We start from the raw sequence: 23,346 nt of genomic DNA, 5'->3' as shown, positions 1-23,346 counted from the left end.
CGGAAAGACACACCCCTCCCCCACCCCCATCCTGGGAGCTGCTGGGCCCAGAGGCAGGGAGAGCTGGGCCGGCACACTTCCGCGAGGAGCAGGAGGGAGCCAGGGCTCCCGCACGCTTCTTTATTCACCATGGCCATGCTCCCCGAAGTGAGGGACTCGTAAATGAGATGGTTTTACATGAACCCGGGACAGGGCATTAAACAACTGAGAACAAGATGGATGTACCTTGAAAACATTATGCTAAGTGAAAGAAACCAGACCCTAAAGGCCATTTGTGTGATTCCATTTATATGAAATGTCCAGAATCGGCAAATCCATAGAAATACAAAGTAGATTTGTGGTTGATTAGGGCTGGAGGGGTCTGATGAATGGGGAGTAACTGCTAACAGAGGGGACAAGATTTCTTTTAGGGGGGATGGGAAATGTTCAAAAATTAGACAAAGTTATACGATCATACAAATATACTAAAAAAGACTGAATTGTACACATTGAGCTACTGGTATGGTATGTGAATTCGATCTCCAATAAAGGTGTTAAAACATATATTAATAATAGTTGACTCCCAAGGGGAGAAAATCCGCTCCCTTTCAAGTCCCTTGGAATTCCCTTCTAGTTTGTCAAGGACCTCGTCTCCGTTAGACACTAGTGTCTCCTCACTCTCTCTCCAACACGCACTAGTGTCTTGTTTGAACCAGGAGAGGACAGGCTTCATGCTCGGTTCCTTGGGCAATGAGACCTTGCCAGACTTGATTGGTCTCCTTTGTGGGTTTTTTTTTTCTGATTGCCTTCTAATTATGGCAACTGATTGTTCACCTATTCATTTCATTTATTCAACAAATATTTATTGAGCATTATTGCATGCTGGGCTCTCTTCCAGGCATGGGGTTACCTGAGAACAAGACAGACCAAAAACCTTACCTCATGGAGAAGATGTACCACTAGTGCAGAAAGTCTTAGCAGTAGGTGTAGCTCATGGGTTTCAAATCGCTGCTCTGCCACTCGCTAGCTGTGTGTCCTCAGGCAAGTGGCTTAACCTCTCTGTGCTTCAATTTCCTCACATGCAAAATGGGGATAACAACTGTACCTAACTCAGGATCCAATGAGTCAATATGTGTAAAGGGCCAGGACACTGCTTGGCACACTGTAGGTACTTAATAAATGTTTACTACTATTTATTTTCATCTCTAGTTGTGACTTTTTAAAAATGTCCTCTTTACACACATATATATTGAAGTTTCCTTTTAAAATAAATTTATTTAAGTAAAAAAAGGTGGGGGTGGAGAGTCCAAAAAAAGGGTACAAGCAAGGAAAACAGGGCAAAACATAGGAGTGTGTCTAGGAGATGAAATTTGGGAAGCCCTGACCTAGAGGGAGAGGGCAGTAGGGCTGTGACTCAGCTGGCACCCAGTGGAAATATAAAGCTATTTTCAGTGTCAGCATAAGGACAGGGCTTGTTCCTTCAGTCTCAAATTTGCAGATGTCTCCCTACTCCCTCATTCGGTGGGATCCCAAGCCCAGGGGGGTTCCCTACCACCCAGGGAGGCTTTGGGAAGAGGGGCCCTGGGAAGATAAGGGACAGCTGTGGCTAGATGAAGACGAGGCTGTGGACCTCGGGGCAGGAACAGTCACGGAGCTGCCCGAGCCTCTCCCAGGTCCCTCGGCACCGGGGGTGGCCGGCCGCTTGCCACAGCAACAGCTGGTGCCTGGAAGACATGGGGCTGGTTCAGTGGCGATGACTCTCCTAGGTGCCAGGGATATTTGCCTCAGGGGCCCCTTCTCCATGCAAAAATATTTTAAATCAGAGTTCAGCACTGTGTAGAGATAAATATAATCTGGGCTGGATTCAGTATCAGATTTTCATTGTTATCATATCAGTTTTTTTTTGCTTTCTGATTTTGAAAGAAGTTATAGCATTTTTGTGAACCCTGAAAGTAGATGGGCACTGGGCCCTGTGTTTACTGTGTCTGATGGAGAAGTTGGCCCTGGGCTGACCGCAGAACCGCTGACCCTAGAGGCCACACGGGGCAGTCCAGACTCAGCTCGTAGGGTCTGGTGAGGTGACACTCTTCCGTCCTTGCTGGGCACACCAGGAAAGTTACTTAACCTCCCTGTGCCCCTTTTCCCTTCTGTTAGGAAGCAACACAGTGCAGTGATTAAGAACACAGGTCCTGGAATTGGTGGTGGGTTCGTGAGCCAGCTTCTCGGAGCCTCTGGCTCCTCAGTAGAAAACAGATATCCATAATCTCCACCCCTCTGAAGCGCTGGGTTCTATGAGATGCTGTGTGCAGAGAAAGTAAAAATGATCATGATGCTAATAGCTAACCATTTCAGCAACAAGAACGAAGGAGCCAGTGCTACGAGGCAGCCACACAGATGAAACTTGCAAATTTCATGTCAAGCAAAAGAAGCCGAATTCCAAAAGGTACCTCCTGCATCATTTCATTTATGTGAAGCTTGAAAAAAAAAATTAGACTCTAGTGTTTAGGTATCTGCACTGAGGCGAGTAAAGCTATAAAGAAGACTGTACAATGAATGACCATGAAAGTCAGGATGGAGGTTTCCTCTGTGGGGAGGGGAGGGGCTGTGATAGGAGGGTATGTGGGGGTGCTGGGGGGCTAGTAAGGCTCCCTTCCTTTCCTCGGTGGTGACTACCCAGGTGTATCCTCTTTGCAAACATTTATTAAACTGTTCATATATGTTTTAGCCAATTCTCTATAGGTATAATTCAAATCTTTTAAAAATGCGAAATAACAATAATAGCAATCTTTGTGTTATTATCCTAAGCTTCTAAGCACAGTGCCTGGCACCTATTAGGCACTTTATGTATGATAGCATTTAGAGTTACCATGATTATTGCCATCCTCACTATTGAAAATGGAATTAATGTCCCTTGTCTCAAAAGGGCTTATGAGGCCTGAATGAGAGCTCATAGAGAAAGCACCCACTTGGTGCCCAGCACACAGTAGGTGCATGACTATGGTAGGTGTTCCTTCTGCTTGTGCCAAACTCAGAGACACTTCTCACGCTAAATAAACCTTCCTAAAATCCCCATCTGGCAGGCTAACCCTCCCTGGGCCCAGACCCTTTGCATGCCCGCCCTCACCAGCTGCCCATGGAAAGAATCTGGCTGGCAGCTCCTCTCCATCCTGGCTTTGATCCTCCGCCTCTGTCCAGTCCTGCCTGGTGAGCTCATGCCCTAGTCAGACCTTCCATCACCTGTTCTGTGAGCCTGGCCTGGCTGGGGTGGGAGCAGGGAGAGATGCCCCTCTCTGGCACAGCCCTGGCTCTGCTTTCCATTTCCTGTCCATGCCTAGTGGAGGCAGCGGTTCCTGTGGTCTTCATCTCAGCCTCATCAAAGTGCCATGTTCCTGGAGTATTTGCATCCAAAAAGAGAAGCTTCGGATTAATCTGAGTTTTAGGGCTAGAAAGGCTTATCTGAAGATGGATAGGTAAACTAAGTCTCTAATATGTGAGCATCTAGCCCAAAGAATGAATCTCTAATGGTGGAATCTCAGGTCTGGGACAGGTAAGTAGGGAAGAGTTGGAGGAAGACAGGCAAAGAGGGCCTCTCTAAAGTATCATAATACTGTCTGCCATTCATTAATTGGGCACCTACTGTGTGCCAGGCTCATCACATTTATTACATCTGGTTTCCACAAAGTACATATTATTGTGTCCATTGTATAGGTTAAACATGGCAATAGCAGCTTCCACTACTGAGCATCTACGAGAAGCCAGGTGCTCTCGTAGAGCAAAAGGCTCAGGATCCTTCCTGCAATCCAAGTAGTGTCCATTGTATAGGTTAAACATGGCAATAGCAGCTTCCACTACTGAGCATCTACGAGAAGCCAGGTGCTCTCGTAGAGCAAAGGGCTCAGGATCCTTCCTGCAATCCAAGTAGTGGGGACTGTCAGGGTCAGAAGGAGGGTTTGCCTAGAGTCACATACCTAGTAAGGGCCAGAAATGGGGCTTGAACCTGGATCTGTGTAGTCCCAGTGCATCTTGTTCATATACATCTGTCCCTAACACCCCATCTGGCATTCTCTGCTCTAGGTTTGCAGTGAGCGGGGCTGCTCACTTTTAGAAAGAAGGAAATTAACATCCTTGGGAAGGGGAGAACTCCCTGGACAGACCCCAGAGAGAGCTCTTGTTTCTACAGTTTAGTAATCCCTGCCCTGGAAAAGCACAGTCAGTGGGAAACAGTCTAGACTTGTCTTTAGAGCTTGGCCCAGGAGTCTGAGCTGTTTAGATCCAAAGCCCACTTCTGCCACTTGCTAGGTATGTGACCTTGGGCACCTCTTCATGAATTGGTCTCCTTATCTGGAAAGTGAGGATCCTGAAAGTGTCCACTTCAGGCTCTCGGAATGTTTCAGCAGTATACCGTGTGTCCACGTGTCCTCACTGTCCTCACCTCCATCTACGTTCCCCCCGACTCATTCCACACTGGCCTCATTAATGGCAGCATGCTCCCACCTCAGGGCCTTTGCACTTGCTGTTCCCTCTGCCTGGAACACCCTTCCCCCCAGACACCCACATGGCTGCCTCCCTCATTTCCTTCAGCTCTCTATTCAAATGTCACCTCCTCAGGGTCACCTTCCTTAAAAAATAACAATCCCTATAAATTCCCCCTGATTCTACTTTCTTTCCCTAACATTTAACTCCTGTCTGACAAATTATTGATTAACTTGCCTAACGTCTGCCTCCTCACAGCAGAATATGTCTCCATAAGAGATAGGACCACAGCTGCTTTGTTCACTGCATCTCCCAATGTCCGAAACATTGCCTGGCTCATGCTCAGTAGTAAGTGCTCAACAAATATTTATTGAATAAATGAATAAAGAAGAGAATGAACAAACATAAAAAACTTAGAATAATGCTTGGCACATATTAAGTACTCGGTAATTGTTAGCTACTATCATAATGCTAAGTACCTTCCAAGACACCTGCCATTGGGGGTGGAGTCTAGGGGGATGATATCAGCCAAATCTGGGTCAACTTCTGCTGTATGACCTTGACTAAGTCACAGTGCCTCTCTGAGCCTCAGTTTCCCCATCTATAAAATGAGGGGAACCAAACTAGGCTTGTAAGGTGTGAGGATTCAAAAATAATACCAGCTCCCTTGTCTTGAGTGCTTTCTAGATGCCAGAAGCTGTGCTAAGTCTTCCATTTGCACAATCTTGCTTCACTGTCATCATTACCCCATGGGGAGGACCTCTTATTATCTGCATTTTCGGATGAGGAAACTAGGGTTCAGAGAGGTTATTTGATCACCCAAGGTCACACAGCTAGAAGTGACAGGAATTGTTCCTCCTCTGGGACCAGAACCCTCCTGGTGCCTGCTCAGGATCCTGCTCCCGAAGCACCTCCATCTCTCAGGCAGCAAAGAAGCCACAGGCTCTGCTCTCACACTTCCCCATGCCCGAGTCCCAGTGCTTACCCTCCGGCCCCACCGCCATCCCCGTAGCAGCGCCGGCTCCTGGCATCCTGGGCAGGCCACTCACACCTCACACAAACCGTGTGGCCCTGGGTCAGATACCTCATCCACTGGGCATGGGGTGCCTTCACCTGCTGGCAGCTCCGTGGAATGGGCCCCAGCCGGAACTGGACACAGTACCTGCAGCCACATAGGAAGACACCACCCCGAACACCTGTGAGCATTTATGGAGCACCTACTGTGTACCTAGCCCTATGTAGACCCAGGCTGGTACAATTTCCCCCTGCTATGGAAACCTTTTGGGCAGCCTATTCTGCATCAACAGGTTGCACACAAGAGACTTGGCTCCTGTTTTAACAGTCTTGAGGGACTCTATGGGCTGGTCCTTCTTCTAAGCACCGTATCCCAAAGTCTGTATAGTTTACTTCTCGTCTGTCTCCCCCACCAGAATGTCAGCTCTACAAAGGTAGAAATTTTTATTGATTGTGTTCACTGCGTGTCCAACTCCTAAACTAGTACATGGCTCAGTAAAAAAATTGCTGAATGAATCATTTGGTCCAGTGGAATAGGGAAACGCTGCAAGGTAGATGCTGGCCCCAGTTTACAGATTAGAAAACTGAGGACCAGAAAGATAACTTGCCTAGAGTCACACAGCTAATAAGTGGTAGTCCCTAAAACGGAACCACCTAGTCCCAAAAAGCCTCAATAAGCACTCTGCTGCATTTTACAAAAGATTCTACTTTATAAAAAAAATTCACCGCAAGAATTACTTAAAAGGGAAGCTCCTCATTCTGTGGTATCTGAATTAAGACTCTATTTGCCAAAATTTTACTTCTACCCCACTTTTTCTACAAGGAGCAGTAGGAGATGCAGTTTGTCCAGGACCCCGGGGTGACTGTGTGAGGCTGCTGCCCCCTGGTGGCTGCAGCCTCTGAGAGGCTCAAGGAGTGGATGTTTTCTTTCAGGAACAGCCCTTTGGGCCAGTGGGGAGCCCCTTCCTGTCAGCAGCCCCCAGAACTCCTCAGGAATCTGTCCCTCACCAGAAGCCTGTGATAACTGGAACTTTTGTCTTCCCAACATGCTTTCTTTGGGTGCTTTATTCGGAGAACTCTTGTCCTCACCCTACGTGGTCTTGCGGGAGCAATCAGTCCAGGTGCCTGGCCCTGGCTCCCCACACTGGCCCCTAGAGTGGGCGGGTGTCTGAAGTTGACCAATCAAGGGGGTCCCATCCACTGGGCCTGACGGCCTGGGATCCAAGCAGGACCAGAGTCTCCTCTAGAAATGACACAATGAGACTTGGAGGACTCCTTTAGCTGGTGTTGCTAAGCTGGGAAGACTGGGAGCTGCAGGTGAGCATCTTGGTCACTACATGGAAAGAGGCTGCCTGAGAATGAAGCCAATATATGGGGCAAGGGGGAGAGGGAGAGAAGGAGAAAGGGAGAGGGAGTTCTCATAATATTATTTGACCCTGTGGCTCCAGTCATACTTGAAGTAATGCTATTTCAAACTCTCCCTCTCAGTTGTATAGACCAACAATTCTTTTCACTTGAGCCAGTTTGAGCTGAATTTCCGTCACTTGCAGTGAAAGGAATCCTCTCCTCTCCACCTCCGTTACTACTGCCTTAGCTCAGATCTTATGCTTTCAATTGATATTTGAGTATCCACCAGGTGCCAGGCACTGTCCCGCAAGCTTGGCATCATCAGCCGTCTGACTCCAGTCCCTGAAACCCACCCCTCAAAGGAGCAGGTCTACCCCCCTGGTCCAAACCACCTTCATTTCTCATGAGGACCATAACAGTAGCCTTCCCATTGGTCTCCCTGATTCCTTCCTTGCCTCTCTGCAATCGATTCTCCGAATAACATCCAGAGATCCTGTGAAAACCTAAGTCACAGCATGTCACTCCTCTGCCCAAAGCCCTCCCATGACTCCCATCTCATACAAAGAAAGTACCCAACTTTCCACCACGGCCTATAGACTCTGTGTGATCTGACCCCCTTCCTCAGTATATATTTCCTACTCTCTCAGTCTCCCTGAATTCCAGCCTGAACTGCTTGCTGATCCTGAACACACCAGGCATGACCTCCCTGCCTCAGGGCCTTTGCACTTGCTAATCCCTCTCCCAATCATGCTCTTCACCCAGATAACCTCCTTGATATCTTAGTTCAAAGATCACCTTCTCAATAAGGATGTCCCTGATGCACCCACCCCTTCCCTGCTTTACTTTTCTCCATAGCATTTAGCACCATCTGACATGCTGTTTATTGTCTGCCTCCTCTGACTAGACCGTCCACTCCATGAGGACAAGTATTTCTGTCCTTTTTTGTTTCTTGCTGTAGCCCCAAGGTCTGACACAGTACCTGTCATATAAACAAACATTGAGTGAATGAGTGAGTGAAGCTGAGTAGACACCAACTATTAAAGGATTCAAAGTCTACATTCATGAGCTTACAATGTAACAGGAAAGGAGATGGGGAGAAGCTATCAAAGTAAGAGAGACACGATCAAAGTTTCATCCAAGGAAAAATGTTCACAGATTTGAGTTTGACTCCGAGTTCATTTGCTTCCACTTACCCTACTGTCTTCTGATCCTTGGGGGCACCTCGCTTTTCCCTCTCGTTGCCATAGTTGCCTGTGGTTATCAGAGCAGGGACTGTGGGCCAAGGAGAAAACAGAGTTAGGTATCCTAGCAACCCCCACAGACTGTGACACCACAGGAAGCAGAATTAGGTACTCCCAGTGTCCGGGTCACTTGTATGGCAGCCCCAAGGAGGCTGGGAGATCTTGTAACTGGGCAGATGGTCCCCACAAGGACCATTTATGCAATGCTGGAGGCAGGATCATATCTATCTCTGAGAGTTAGGGCTTAGCACAGTGGTTGTATAGTGGGTCTCAATAAAAAGTTCTTCAAATGGATGAATAGTGAGTGAAAAAAATAAATGAGTTAATAACTGATGAATGGATGGGTGGGTGGCTGAAATGTAAGAAAGGAAGAATGGATGGGTGATGGTAAATAAATGGAAAGATGGGAGGTTGAAAAAAAGGAAAGACAGATGATTGAGAAAAGAGATGATGGATGGAAAGGATGGATGGAGAGATGACAGGTGGATGGATGATGGAATAAAAGAAACAGGAAGATAGATGACTGAATGGGTGGGAAGATGTAAGGTTGGAGGAAAGGGGTTTCAGAGGTATGGATGGATAAATGAATTAAGAGAATTATCTTGTTGGGCTAACTTCCAAGTCTCTTCCTTCCTAGAGCAGACAGAGGAGAACACAAAAGAACTGAGAGTCCATAAAAGGCTGGTGATTCCTTAGGAGAAAAAAAATGCCAAAGGAAGTCCAACCCCTCCCCATTCCCTGAGTGATGGAGCTGAATCCAAGAAATGGTATTGAACTAATTAATGCTTGTGACCTAGAGAAGGGTCACACCAGGGCATCCCAGGCCCCTCTCCCTCCTGCTGCCATAAAGACTGGGCTTGGTCTTTGCCAAACACACTTAATTCACAACCTCCCTTCTCTCTTCTCTTCCAACAACCAGTGCTGCTTTTGGTGTAGCCTAGAGCAGTGAGCAGAGCCCCAGAAAAGCCCAGGTTCTGGTTCTAGCTCTTCCTCTTATAGCTGAGTGATCTTGATCCTCTCTGAGCCTCAGTCTCCTAATCAGAAAAATGGGTATAACACCAGAACTTATATCATACAATTATTGTCAGAGTGAAACAAAATGATATGCAATGAGCCACGTATCTTGGGTAAGTTTTGTGCCTCCCTGAGCCTTGGTTTCCCCTTCTGTAAAATTGGTATAGTAACACTGGCCTCGCAGAGTCAAGTAATGTGGCAAAGTGCATTGCAGATAGTAGGGGCAATCAGGAGAATCTTCCTGGAGATAACTGACATCTACGCAGGAAATGATGAACCAGGCAAGTTAGATGTGGGTGGCAGGGGAGAGGGAGAAGGATTTCAGGTGCAGAAAATGACTTTCCTTCTTTCGTCACCCCGTTGCCACCACCCTGGTCCAGACACCATCCTCTCTTGCATGCACCACTGTAGTTACCTCTTCCCTGGCCTCCCCGCTGCCCTCTGACCCGTCAGTCTGCTGTCCCAACAGCAGTCAGAATGGTCCTTTAAAACACAGGCAGAAGAAGCAAGGAGATGAGGTCATAGGAGGCCAAAGCCAGAACACATTGAAAGCAGTGGGTAGATACTGGAAAATTTAAAGCAGGAGGGTGACACCATGGTAAGATCTGAGCTGTAGAATGACCTCCCTCCCTGTCAGGCTGTAGCATGGGGACAGATTGAAAGGGGGCAATTTGGCCCTGCTGCCTGCCCTCCTACCCCTTCACTTTCTTTGTCAATTTCTTCAGCTATAAAATGGGCATCACCTATTTTTCACAGTGACATAAAAATCCTTTGTCAGGACATGCAATATAGCCAAAATCTGTTGTTTGGCCTATCCTGCATCCATTCTCCCCAGTTTTCCTCTGGAGAGCCCCCCTCCCTTACTCTCATTCAGACAAGGCTGGGCCACCCCTCCAGCTTCAAAGGGAGCACGTGCCCCAGGACCGGCCAGAGCACTGCATCTCTCCAGCTGTGCTGATTGGTTCGGCAGTGGACGTCTGACCCAAGACAAGCCAACAGGACTTCATCCTAGGACATTTGCGGAAACGAAGGGAAAAGAGGCATTTTCTTCCAGCCTGGAGTTATCAAAGATCATTGCAGGAGGGAAGCCTGTCTGAGAATGAGGCCAACTCAGAGGAAAACAGAGCTGAGAAAAGGAGAGAGATTTCTGGCAACATTGCTTAAACTTCTGGATCCAGCCAAGCCTGAACGCAAAACCTGGAATTTTGGTTACATGAGTTACATATTTTTGCTCAGATCAGTTTAAGTTAGGTTTCCTATCATCTTCATTTAAACAAAGCCCTAATGCACACTGGGAGATGAGTAGAAAGAAGACACTGAGATGCCCAGAGGAAGTGACAGCTCATTCACAAGGTGAGGAGGGGGATCAGAGCAAAGAAAGACAAAGCTCCACCATAAACTCAGACCCCACACAGGAACCTGTGGAGGGCCTTGCAGTCCAGCCAGGCCGTTGCTACTGACAGCCACCCCCAGAGCCACCCCAACTCACGCAATGACTGCTGGCACTCCGCTCCCTGGCGGCTCCAGTACTCCATGCAGCCAGCCCGCTCTTCCAGCGGGGGACAGGGGGCGCCCCCATTCTTTGGCTCCTGCAGCACACGCCTCTGGCGGACACGATAGGAGACCTGGCAGGGCTTGGCACAGCGACTCCAGCCACTCCACTCTGCCACAGCGCAGGGGACCGCTAGAAGAGAAGGCAGCACCTCCGAGGGCAATGTCTGTGGAATCCGGCCAGCAGCCGGGTCTACTCCACCTTCTCCACAAGCCCAACCCCACAAAACACCACACCGAGCACTAGACTCTTGCAAACCTGGATCCACGCCTTCCTTAAAAGCTTCTCTATGGCAACTGTTTATACAGCTACCTGAACTTAGAATTCCCTGTTTTATTTACCCATCACCCTGTTGGGGATCATTCCAGTGGTTTCCATCACTCATTCAGTATTTGCGAATTCGTCTATTTGCTAAAAATTTTTTGTAACCCCAAACCAATATTGGAGGTGCTTCTGCAGTTATGCACAGACACACACACAGAACAGCAAAGTTTTTGAGTGCACAGCCTCAGCTGAGGTCAAACAAGGTGCCGACCTGCCTTCTTGGAAGGAGGCCGCAGGCGGCAGCGTGGGACGGGCCGAGGAGCTGCGGCTCTGGGACCAGGCGGACAGGGTGTGAACTCTGGCACCTGTTAGTGGGGCAGCCTTGGGCTGGTCACTTAGCACCTCTGAATCTCGTTTCTCTCTTTTGTAAAATAAAATAGGATCTACCAGATGGAACTGTTTTCAGGATTTAAGATTATAATCTTTGTGAGACATGTTTGTACATATTTCCCCCAGGAGCAATGGTTCTGTATTCATCAATTCAGTGTTTGTGGGCATTTTATAGAATATAACTACCAACAGTCATGAGAATTGACTATATATGTTGAATATATATACATATATATGTATCTGCAGAAATTATAAATAACAAATTCAGTATAGCAGTTACCTCTGAGGAGAAAGGGAAGGAATGCAGAAGTGATATTCACCAAGGCTTATATCTTGGCTTTCCATGAGGGTTTGTTTTATTATTCTCTCTATATTGGGGTGTGTCTGAAATATTTCATAATAAGAGAAGGAGGTTGCTGGGGGTCCAAGTCCTTGAGATGCTCCCTGTACCTACCACAGTCAGGGGCCCAGTGAGTAGGTATTTTCTGATGATGTGGCCTTTGAGACCTTCAGCTTCTTCATCCAAGTCCACAGTTCCAGTCCAGGACTGGACCAAACCAGACAGGGGAGGCTGACTGGCCAAAGCACAGCATCTTCGGACTTTCTCTTGGATGCTCCAGCCAGCAAGCCTTGACAGTCACACACATGTGCGCGCACACACACACACAGACACAGAGATATACACATGCATGCATGCACGTACAGCATCACTACTGTCAGAATTAGTTCTCTTATTCCACAAATATTTACCGAGCCTCTCCTGTGAGTCAGGCACTGTCCTAGGTGCAGGAGACACCGTGGTGAAGAAAGACCAGGTCTGTCCTCATGAAAAACATTCACCAGCTATGAGACATGTCCTAGTTCAACAACTTGAAAATGTGAAGAAAAAAAGTGTCCCTCCTTGAATTGAGGGAAGGAAGTGAATGTGTTGTAAAAACAGATAGTGTTGCTCCTGGCACCTCGGGAAGTCACATACTCCTTGCATGAAACTCAACTCTTGACAGAGTTGAAATGCACAGCAGGAGGGAGGGAGGAGATAAAGGAAGACAGCCTAACAGTCATCTGTTGCTTTCAACATCCACCTAATAAGGACATCAATATTTCACTGCTGCTGGACCAGGCAAGCCACGTACCAGACCTCACGTAATCCTCACAGCAACCTTAGCATCCTTCTCTGCGCCCTGTGCCCCCTGGGGAAGCCTGTGTATCACAGAGACTCCCTGGCCCTCTGGCTGCCAGTTGAGTTCACCCAGTGGGAGACACTGGCAGGGAGGAGAGTGCAGCCCAGGTGTTTACTGCCCCCCACCCCATCTGCCTCACTCACATGGGGGGACCCTCAGCCATGGATCCTGCCCTCACCAGCCTCCTATAACACCGTTCCCTCCTGTACCCCTGCCCCTACCGCTGCAAGCAAAGGCTTTGTCAATTTCTGTTCCATTGAACTCTTCTGGGCGTACCATTGTTGCTCGCCAGAACCCCAATGCATGTATATATATGTATATGTATTTGCACTATTGTCAAAACTATCTCACAGAAGAAGTGCATCTTAAGGGGGCAGAATATATGAGTTAAGCCAAGACAGAGTCAGACAAGCCTGGATTCCAACTACAGTCTCATTGGATTGGGGCGACGACAAATGTGAAGCATTGAGCAGATCATAAGTGTGCAATACAACAGAGAGCGCTATGCATTTATTCAAAAACTACTTAGGGCCAATTATGTGCTAGGCACCTGCCTGGGTGCCAGGAACATAGTGAAGCAGAAAAAGTCCCGGCCCTGGAGGAGCTGACATTCAGTGGGGAAACAGACAATCAACAATACAATATATGATGTAATGACACCTAGGGATCTATGCTCTGAGAATAAACAAAGCAGAATAAGAGTGGCAGTGGGAGGTGATAAGACACTGTCTTAGATAAAGGGGTCAAGGAAGACCTTCATGGCAAAGGACATCTGTGGAGGAGAGGGGGGGAGCTGTGTCAGTATCTGAGGGGAAAGTGTTCCAGGCAGAGGGAACAGGCAGTGCAAACCCCCTGAGGGGGGGTCAGAGTTAGATGCTGCGGGACAGTGAGGAGGCGAGTGTGGCCAGAGCATAAAAAGCAGGAAGCAAAATGGCAGGAGGTGACGTCAGCGAGAGAAGGGTACAATGATAGCATACAGGGCCTTGATGACTATTGTAAAGAAGCTGGATTTTAGTCTAAGCATGAAGAAAAGCCATTGTCAAGTTCTGAGCAGAGGAGTCACATGATCACATTTCAGGTTTTAACAGGATGCCTCTAGCTGCTGGGTCAGGGTTGGGGCAGAAGCAGGGAAACCAGCAAAACAGCTACTGCAGTCATTCAAGCGAGAATCTACAATAGAAAAGTCTACTAGGAAAAGTGAGTTTTGTGTCACTGGAAGTGTTCGTAGAGTGGCTGGACAACCTGGAAGGGAGACTGCAGACCAGATTCAGGCACTGGCTGGACCTCTGGACCAAGAGGAGGCACCAAAGCCCCACCATGATCCCCTGCCAGGCAGGTGAGAGATTTGGCAGAAAATTGGAAGGATGCCACCCTATATACATACTTTGCACGTTGCTGGCATCTGTGAAGTCACCATGCAGCATGCGCAGCAGACACCCCCAGGGAACTGTCATCACACCTCACCTAAAGCTAGGGTCGCAACCTCCATACATTCATGTGATTGATTATTCACACCTTGTCAGCCTCCTCAACTAGAATGTCAGCTCCGTGGAGGCAGCGGCCTTGTTCCCTGATGAATTCCAGGGCCAAGCACAGGGCCTGACACATAGGCACCCAGTAAGTTAAACAGTCAGTGAATCCTGAATGAGCTAATCTGTGCCTTAGCGACAACAAAGGAAAAAAAAAAAAAAAAAAAGACCACAGGTTGTCATTGCAAAAAGGCACCACCAGATGGCGGTGTTTCTCAAAACAAAGGCCATCCGACCTTTTTCAGACAAAAAGAAATTCTAGTTTATCAGTGCAGCTGAAAAAGAGGGGGGTTGGAGGGAGGTTTTCAGGTTGCTCTTCTAGCTCTGGAGATCCAGATAACATCTTGCCGGCTGAGCCAGTTGGAGCCAGACTGAATTTCCCACAGTCCCCTTGGACTCTTCTGCCCCCACTCCAACAGGCCCAGACTCATCAGGAAATGCCTTTCTAGACAATCAAACTCCACCTTCTTCTCTGAACCTCACTGTCTGGCGCCCTGACCATCCATCCTCCTGTCTACCAGAAGGATTTTTCTGGAAAGCAGTTCTGGCCTGTCACCTGAAATCTTTTAGTGGTTCCTGTCTCTTATTGAAGTGGTTTCACAAAAGGTCTTTTGTGACAGTGCATCACAGAGACCCCCAAGGCTAGTAGCTAAAAATCTGAGTGTTCCTGCAATTCATCCACAGTCATCCCCTGCCTCCTCCTCCTGTTATGTCTCCACACACTTTTACTTTTGAGATCTCTGAAATGCAGGGTCCCCCACAGCTCAGAAGCGGGCAGCTGTCATTTCTGCCCTCCCAGCCACCTTACCCCCATCATCTGGTAACACCACCTAGGTTTTCTTTTGAGGAACCAACCCTCCCCACTCTTGGGCCACATAGTTTAGATAGAACTGACCTCACCTTCTTATTCCTGGAATACAGTATGTGACCCAGACATGGCCAGCTGATATATTCCTTCTCCCTAGACTCAGTGATTTACTGGATCTTGGATGAGCATGTAACCCAAACCAGGCCTATGAGAACGACCCCTAGGATTCTTGCTGGAACAACTAGGAAAGGATCTCTTATTCCACTCGGGACACCAGTTTGGAGCTTTTGGGTACTACCTTTTGTCAACACTTGGTGACAGCATGCCTGAGACTGAAGCTAACGCAAGCAGAGCAGAAAGGTGGAAAGAGACGGAGTCCTAATGACATCCCTGGAGTCCCTGGATCAAATTCTCTTCTTAGCTTAAGTAATATGAGCTGTGCCACAACCCTAATAGTACTGTCTAGTACAATGACTATATAAGAGCGTAAATGGGGACTCTGATCCTTACAGGGTTGAAGTGAGAATTAAGGAGCATAGAATACTTGAAAACATTCAATAAGGAACTTGGAAAATGTGAAGTAATGGTATCCATCCTTTAAGGCTTTCCTAGCTGCTCCAGCTCCACACACACACCCCCAACCCACCTCCACTCCCTCCTCACCAACCATTTCCAAGCCTCATCTCACTCTGACTGAGATTGTTTATTTCTTTCACATCCACCCTGTCTCCCAAAAATAGACTATAAGCTTGAGGGGGACCAGAGTCCAATCTGAGCTGAGCTGGGCACCTAGCAGGTAGCCAGCACTGTAATTGAACTGAATGTGGGCAACCTCAAGGGCTCCTGTTTTCATCTGTAGATTCAAGTGTCCCTCCTACGATATGCTTAAGTCCCTCCCACCCTCAAGCAACCATATGATCTTGTGATCTGGAGCCAGACTGCTGGGGTTCAAATCACAGATCTACTGCTTAATAGCTGGGCACCTCTGTGTCTCTGTGCCTCATCTGTAAACTGGGCATGATTACACTATCTATTCCATAGGGTTGTTATGGGCTTAAAGGAGACTATCTAAAGCACCTAGAACAGTACCTCTGTGGCACTTAATAAGTACTCAATGAAAGTTAGTGTTTATTTTTTTTTCTTTTTTAATTTTTTTAATGGAGCTACTGGGGATTGAACTCAGGATCTTGTGCATGCTAAGCTTGCACTCTACCACTGAGCTATACTCAACTCCCTCACCCTTTTTTTTTTTTAGGTCATCCTCATCATCTCTCTTTACTACAGTCATTCCTGAAGTCAATCAACTTTATCACCTAAATCACTTATGAAAAAACACATACTCCTCTCTGTCTTTTGCCTCCTAACTGGTCCCCATGTCCCCTTCTGCTATGCTCCCCTGGGAGGTGGAAAAGTGAATTTTTCCCAGGCCTATTCAAAAGACCTCAGCTCCGCCAGGCCCAGACAAAGGGGCAGTACCCTGACCAACTGCCTTTTTGACGCCTTCCCAAAGGAGTAAATCAAAGAGGTGGGCAAAGCTTTGAGGCTGCTGGACCCACCAGCCCAAGCTCTTTATGCAAAGGGAAAAAACAAAAAACGCTTGGGAGCCGATAACATTGTGTGATTCTGTAGGAGTGGATCAGACTGTGGGAAAGTTATCACTGATCCCTCTGACTGTTCCCCTCTGGGACCCCCACTCCTGCACTGTCGCTGGGGATCCCTTGTGGCTGCAGCTTAACCAGGAACCTCAGCCCCACTCTGAATGACCCCATGGCTTGCACGTGTTCTCTGATGAGTACAAAAGTGTTCCCAAGACAGATCTTCCGAAAGTTTAATCTGGGGAAGTTTCATTTGCTGCAATTTGGGAAGCTCCCACTTTTCCCTCGAACCCCTCCATGCCCCACGCCCTTCCCCCAGCCAGGGCTGCCAGATAAATAAAGGACGCCTAGTTAGACTTGCTTTTCAGAAAACGCAAAATTTTAATATAACCATGGCTAATGCAATATTAAGGACATACGTGTACTTACTAGGTATAGGTTATTTTATCTGAAATTCAAGTTTAACCAGGATCTTGCATTTTTATTTGCTAAATCTGGCACCCTACCCCAGCCAATGCAACCCGTCCTCCCTGTTACCCCTTCATGCCGCGTGCGCCCTCCTTAGCGCGTGTGCCCCCTCCTCTCTCGCGCTGCTCAGCGCCCACATGTGCCTATTTCTGTTGGGTGCTTCACTCACGTGCCTGGCTTGCTCTCCTCTTCCGCAAGCCCTGCATCCTCACTCTGGCCCCCAAGTCCTGCGCGCGGTCCTTGCACACTGACCTCCCAAACAACCCTCTCCTCTCCATACATCCTCTCTCCATTCTGTCCCTACCGCTGCCGGGATTCGCGCGGCCGGATCCACCGCCCTCTCATCTTTCTCCGCCGGCACCTTCGCAACCCGCGCCTCCCCTGGTGTCCTGCGCGCCCGCGTCCCCGTTGCCCGTGCGCCTCTCCAGGTCCAGGACCCCCCTCCAAAGGCAACTTCTTTTCTTCTTTACTCCGTCGCACCCCGGTACCCCGCTCCCCTCGGTGAGGGGAGCTCCGCCAACGCCACACGCTCCCGGGGGCGCACCTGGGCAGGCCCGCGCGTAGTCGGGGCAGCAGTCCCGCAGCGCTCCGCACGCCTGGTCGCAGAAGCAGAGCCGGGGCCCGCGGGCCGCGCAGGTCGGGTCACGGCCGGGGCAGCAGCGGCCCAGCGCGGCGCAGCCCTGCCGGGGCCAGAGCGCGCCCGGCGGTCCCCGCGCCCAGGACACCGCGGCCACCGCGGTCAGGGAGAGAGCCAGGGGCAGGATCCGCGCCGCGCCGCGCGGGGCCATAGCCGGACTCGGGCTGGGGACCGGAGGCCGCCGGGCACAGACCCCGCGCGGCCCGCCCCGTGTTGGCGCGGAGGCTCCTGCCCGACCGCTCCCCAGACCCACCTCCTACGTGTCGCGGAACTGTTATCCACCCCCCATTCGTCCTGTCCAAACTTCGCACCGCTTGTGGCGGTGAAATTGCAAGATAATGGTAATAATAACAGCAGCAGCTTTGCAGGGGTCCCCATTGCCCCAAGGTTCCAGGGAGATGAAAGCGATACAGAGGCTCATCAAAACGATACATTATAATAGCTAACAACAGTGTATTGTTGTAATAAAAACAGTAACGGCCATAATTATAATAGCAATAATGCCAACAATAGCTGCCAATATTATTATAATAGTAATAATAAGCATAGGAATTGCCAGGTAAGGCGCTTGGGAGCCAGGCTCTGTACCAGGCTCTTTGTGTATCATCAGAATTGCCCAAAACTGAGTCCCTTAGATACACCTTTATTTTTTGCTATATATTCTTACCGTTTTGACAACCATTTCTTGAATATTCCTCTTTAAACTGATGCATTTTTTTAAAATGTAAAATGATTTATTTGTTACAAATCTTGATCACTCAAAAGAGAAAGAAGTCAAGCCACTGACTGGGAGAAAATATTTCCAAAAGACATATCTGATAATGGACTACAAAGAACTCTTAAAATTCAACAAGAGAACAAACAATTCCATTAAAAAATGAGCCAAAGACCTAAACAGACACTACACCAAAGAAAAAATACAGATGGCAAGGATCATATGAAATGATGCTCCACATCATGTCATTAGGGAAATGCAAATTAAAGCAATGAGATACCACCATACACCTATTAGAGTGGCCAAAACCTGGAACACTGACAACCGAATGCCGGTGAGGAGGTGGAGTAACAGAAACTCTCACACGTTGCTGATGGGAATGCAAAATGGTACAGACACTTTGGAAGATAGTTTTGGCAGTTTCTTACAAAACTAAATACACTCTTACGATACAAGCCTGCAGTCGTGCTCCTTGGTAATCACCCAAATGAGCTGAAAACTTATGTCCATACAAAAACCTGCACATGGATGTTTATAACAGCTTTATCCATAATTGCCAAAACTTGGAAGCAACCAAGATGTCCCTCAGTGAGTGAATGGATAAACTGTGGTACATCCAGACAATGGAATATGAATCATTGCTAAAAAAGAACTATCAAGCCATGAAAAAACATGGAAGAATCTTCAATGCATATTACTAAGTGAAAGAAGCCAATCTGAAAAGGCTACATACTGCATGATTCCAACTATATGATGTTCTGGAAAAGGCAAAACCTGGAGACAGAAAGATCAGTTGTTGCCAAGGGTATGGGGGAGGAAGGATGAATATGTGGAGCACAGACGATTTTTAGGACAGTGAAAACACTCTGTATGATACTGTAATGGTGGATATATATCATTACACATTTGTCCAAACCCATAGGACTTACAACATCAAGAGTGAACCAGTAACATAAACTATGGACTTTGGGTGATAATAGTGTGTGGACGTAGGTTCAACCCTTTGCAACAAATGAGCAACTCTGGTGGGGGATGTTGATGAGTGAGGGGCTGAGCATGTAGCGGGCAGGGAGTTTATAAGAACTCTGTACTTTCTGTTCAGTTTTACTCTAAAAAATAAAGTCTGTTTAGAAAGAAAACATATCACTTCATACATGGAAAGCCAGCAATATTTTTTTCATAAATAAAAAGAGAAGGAAGAAAGGTCAGAAAGGCAGAGGGCATGAAAGACAGAGGATACTGTAAATGAGGTAAATCCTCATGTATTGGAGCCAAAATCAATAGGTAATGTCTAAAAGCTAATAAAAATATAAAGCTAGTAACAAATGTTCACATAAGGACATTATTTAGCTCTATGGCAATAACCATTAGAAGAAATAGCTATGAAGGCCAGATGTGGTTACCATGCCACCTGAGCATATGAAGATACTCAACCTTTTCTAATAAGACATTTTAAAGGCAAAGGAAGAGAGATACCATTCCTTACCAATTACCGATTGATATTTATTTGAATGGAATTGGGGAGAGCATGGAGAAAGGGACACTTGACTATGAAGTCGGTGGACAAGTACATCAGTACAATCTCTTTGGGGGACAATTTGTCAATATCTATCAAACTTACAAAAGTACGTACCTTTGGACTCAGGAATCCTAACAGGTAAAGGCACGCATGTGCAGGAAAATGAGAGTACAAGGTTCTTTGCTGCCTCACTGTAACATGAAAAAGCTGGCATCAACCTCAAGGTCCCTCATAGGGGCTGGTTAAATCAATTATTATCTAACCCGACAATGGGATATGGTGCAGTCTCCTGAAATAACAAAGTAGTTGTTTATGCTCTGATGTGGAAGATCTTTGAGATACATTGTAGGAGGAAAAAGCAAGGTGCGTAGCAGTGTTTGTAGCATGTTACCATTTCTGTTTTGTTTTGAAGGATATTTATATTATATGCTGACCTATGCATAGCATATCTCTGGAAAGAGATGTAATAAATTGGTAAGAGTGATTGCCTTTGGAGAGAGGTAACTTTTGAAATTTTTATGTTGTGCCTGAATACATCTATTTGCCGTGCCTGGTAATAACTGTTCAAATACATGTGAAAAAGAAGTTAAGTGATTGCCTTTAGAGAACTGAATAGGAGGTGGGAAGGGTGGGATGGGATGGTGGCTTTTAATTACATACATAATCAAATATACATTATATGTATGTAACATATACTAGAAACACACACATACATATAATACTGATTAACAAATATTTTAACTACCAAGAAAAAGGAAAGAAAGAAGAAAGAGAGACAGAGGCAGAGAGAGGTGGTCTCTATTGATGGAAGGGTCCAGTCAGGGCAGGCAACCATTCCTGACCATGGAATGTCCCTGAGAGGTCCCTTATGACAAGGACCAGCAGCTTCCTGTAGTTTCCAGCCTCCTTTATCTGGTTTCTCTCTGTCCTGCCAGGTTTGAAGCATCCAAATAGCTGGTGACCTAGTTCCCAGAAAATCTCCCTTGCTATCCTTTTGTAAGGGCCCTGGGGAGTGTGGGGCTCTTGGCAGATGCCACATCTGTGGACACAAAGAGAAGCTTATTCTCCTCTTAGCAGGGACCCATCAGAATGCAGAGAACTGTCCAGCTGAGGTGGAGCACACCCCTCTCACATGGCTCTGGGCTCTGGGTGGGGGTGGTCAGTCTCCCTTCACTGCTCACGTCTGTCCCGGTTGTTGACTGCTGCAGAACGAACCGCCCCAGACCTCAGAGACTTACAATAACAACCTATCATTATCTTTCACAGTCCTGTCAGTTGATTGGGTGGTTCGCATGGGGTCTCTCATGCAGTTGCAGTCAGAAAGCAGCTGCTGCTGAAGTCATCTCAAGGCTCCGTTGGGCTGGACGTCCCAAACAGCTTTCTCACTCACCTGTCTGCTGCCTTGCCCGATACGGCTGGGACGAGCAAGGAAGGACTAGGGGGCCTTCTTTTTTGCCCCACGTGGCTAGCTTGGGTTTCCTCCCACCATGGCAGTCTCAAGGTCGTCCAACTCCTTCGATGGCAACTGATTTATCCAAGGGAGTGTTGTTCTGAAAGTCAAAGTGGAGGCCACACGTCTTCTTTCCACCGAGCCTCAGAAGTCAGGCACATCACTTCTGCTACGTCCTGCTGGTTTCACGGGGCCAGCCCAGAGTGCACGCGGGAGGGGGCCACACAAGCGCGTGAACAGCAGAGTGTGTGGTTCTTGATGGGCCATCTTCAGAGGCCAGCCACTGCAATGCTGCTGCCAGTGAACACTGTCTCCTCTTCCTTCCCTTGCCCCTCCAGCCACCCCTTCTTAGTCTATTTAAATGGTTTTTCCTCATCTTCCAGCTTCAAATTAATCGAGTGCCCCAAATCTCAGACCTGGCCTCTTCTCTGTCTACATTGTCTCCCTTAGTGATCTCATCTGTTCTCATGACTCTAAACACTGATAAGCTGACAAGTCCCAACTTCACATCCCCAACCTGAACCTTTCCTCTGAAGTCTAGACTCCAGTGTCTAACTGCCTGCTTGATATTTGTGCTTAGGTATCTCACCAGGACCTCAGTGTTAGCAGCTCTATACCCCTTCCACACCTTCCACCCCCTCCCCCTGCTCCCAGACACTTCACAAAAGAGTAGACCTGAACAGCCAGTAGTTGCACATAAGAAGATGCTCAGTAACATCGTTAGGGGAGTCCAAGTTACAATCACAATGAGATACAACTACGCATCCGTTAGAAGGTAGAACATCACAAAGACTGGTCATAACAAGTGCTGGTGTGAATGGGGAGCACGTGAAACTCTCCTATGCCAAGATGAATGCAAAGTGTGGAAAACCACTCTAGAAAACAGTTGGGTAGTTTTTCAAGAAAAGGTAAGCATGTACCTACCAGAGGATATAACCCAGACATTCCACTCCTAGGATTTTACCCAAGAGAAACAAAAGCATTTGTCCACACAAAGACTTGTACTCAAATATTCAGAGCAGCTTTATTTGTAATCATCAAAAACTGGAAACAATCTAAAAAGTTCATCAACAGATGAATGAATAAACAAATCATGAAACACCCATACAATGGGATGTTTCTTAGCAGTAGAAAAGGAACAAATTCTTGACCCTATGACACCTCAAAATCATCATGCTGAGTAAAAGAAGCCAGCTCCCATCACCTAAAAATGAATACGTACTTATGAGTTCATTTACATAAATTCTGGAAAATGCAAACTAATTTATAGTGACAGAAGTAGGTTAGTGGTGGAGGGGAGGAAGGGACGGAGGGTTGCCAAGGGGCACGAGGATGGATGATGGATTTGGGAGGCAATGAATATGTTCATTATCTTAATTGTGATGAAGTTTTCATGGGTTTGACACATATCAAAACTACTCAAATTATACACTTTAAATATATGCCATATTGTGTATTTCAATTATACCTCAATAAAGTTGGGGGAAAAAATTGAATCAAAGGAAAAGAACAAAGGACCAAAAAAAAAAAAGATGTATTTTTGGATGAATACACACCAGACAGTTAATAATCACTATCTTCAGGGAGTGGGAAGCGGGGGACAAAAACTACCACGTGTTACCTTACATGTATCCAGCTTTAAATGTTTTACAACAAGCATGTGTTACTTATGAGTTTAAGAAAAACAGCAATACATTTTTTGCCCCAAGCCTCAGCCTAGCGCTCAGGAGGCCTGTATCACATGCCCCAGGTTGTTCTGCTAAACAAAGACACCTCCTGGAATTAAGCCAAGGGTTTCTGGGCCAAATTCCCATCTGGAGACATTGAAAAATGTGCTCCCTCAGAACAGGGACTTTATTTACACCTATATCTACATTCCGGGCTGGGGCCCACATGGGATGATTGCCCAGGAAGATAATGGAGTCATTAATCTCTGTTCAAGGCTTGGGCTCGCCTGGCCAACTTCCCATCTGGGTAATTAAATCAGCTGGCAGCCCTGTATCAAGCCTCCATGGCGTCCGTGGGGCAGAGGGACAGGACACCCCTGGATGCCACACTTGGCTTCTCCAGAGGGGCAGGTTCCTGGGTGACTTTAGGAAAAGCGAGTTGAACCCAGGCTGAGGGCCTTGGTCTTGGCTTGGCTAAGCCCAGGACTCAGGTGAACGTGACC

At 47.3% G+C, this 23,346-nt stretch overlaps 1 protein-coding gene across 1 annotated transcript; it reads right to left on the bottom strand.

Moving 5' to 3' along the window:
- Nucleotides 1-1,228: 1,228 nt before the first annotated feature.
- On the bottom strand, nt 1,229-17,643 carry LOC107033743 (somatomedin-B and thrombospondin type-1 domain-containing protein-like). Its single transcript, XM_015241242.3, has 5 exons — nt 17,400-17,643; nt 10,558-10,752; nt 8,007-8,085; nt 5,438-5,614; nt 1,229-1,703 (listed from the first exon to the last, which is right to left on the bottom strand). Exons 1-5 carry the CDS (start codon nt 17,641-17,643, stop codon nt 1,586-1,588), a joined length of 813 nt encoding a protein of 270 aa, XP_015096728.2. The 3' UTR covers nt 1,229-1,585.
- Nucleotides 17,644-23,346: the final 5,703 nt, after the last annotated feature.

Source organism: Vicugna pacos, chromosome 19 (genome assembly GCF_048564905.1).
Source record: "Vicugna pacos chromosome 19, VicPac4, whole genome shotgun sequence".
In the NCBI taxonomy this organism is placed as follows: domain Eukaryota; kingdom Metazoa; phylum Chordata; class Mammalia; order Artiodactyla; family Camelidae; genus Vicugna; species Vicugna pacos.
The sequence above is the reverse complement of the archived record's forward strand: the minus strand, read 5'-3'. Positions and strand labels throughout refer to the sequence as shown.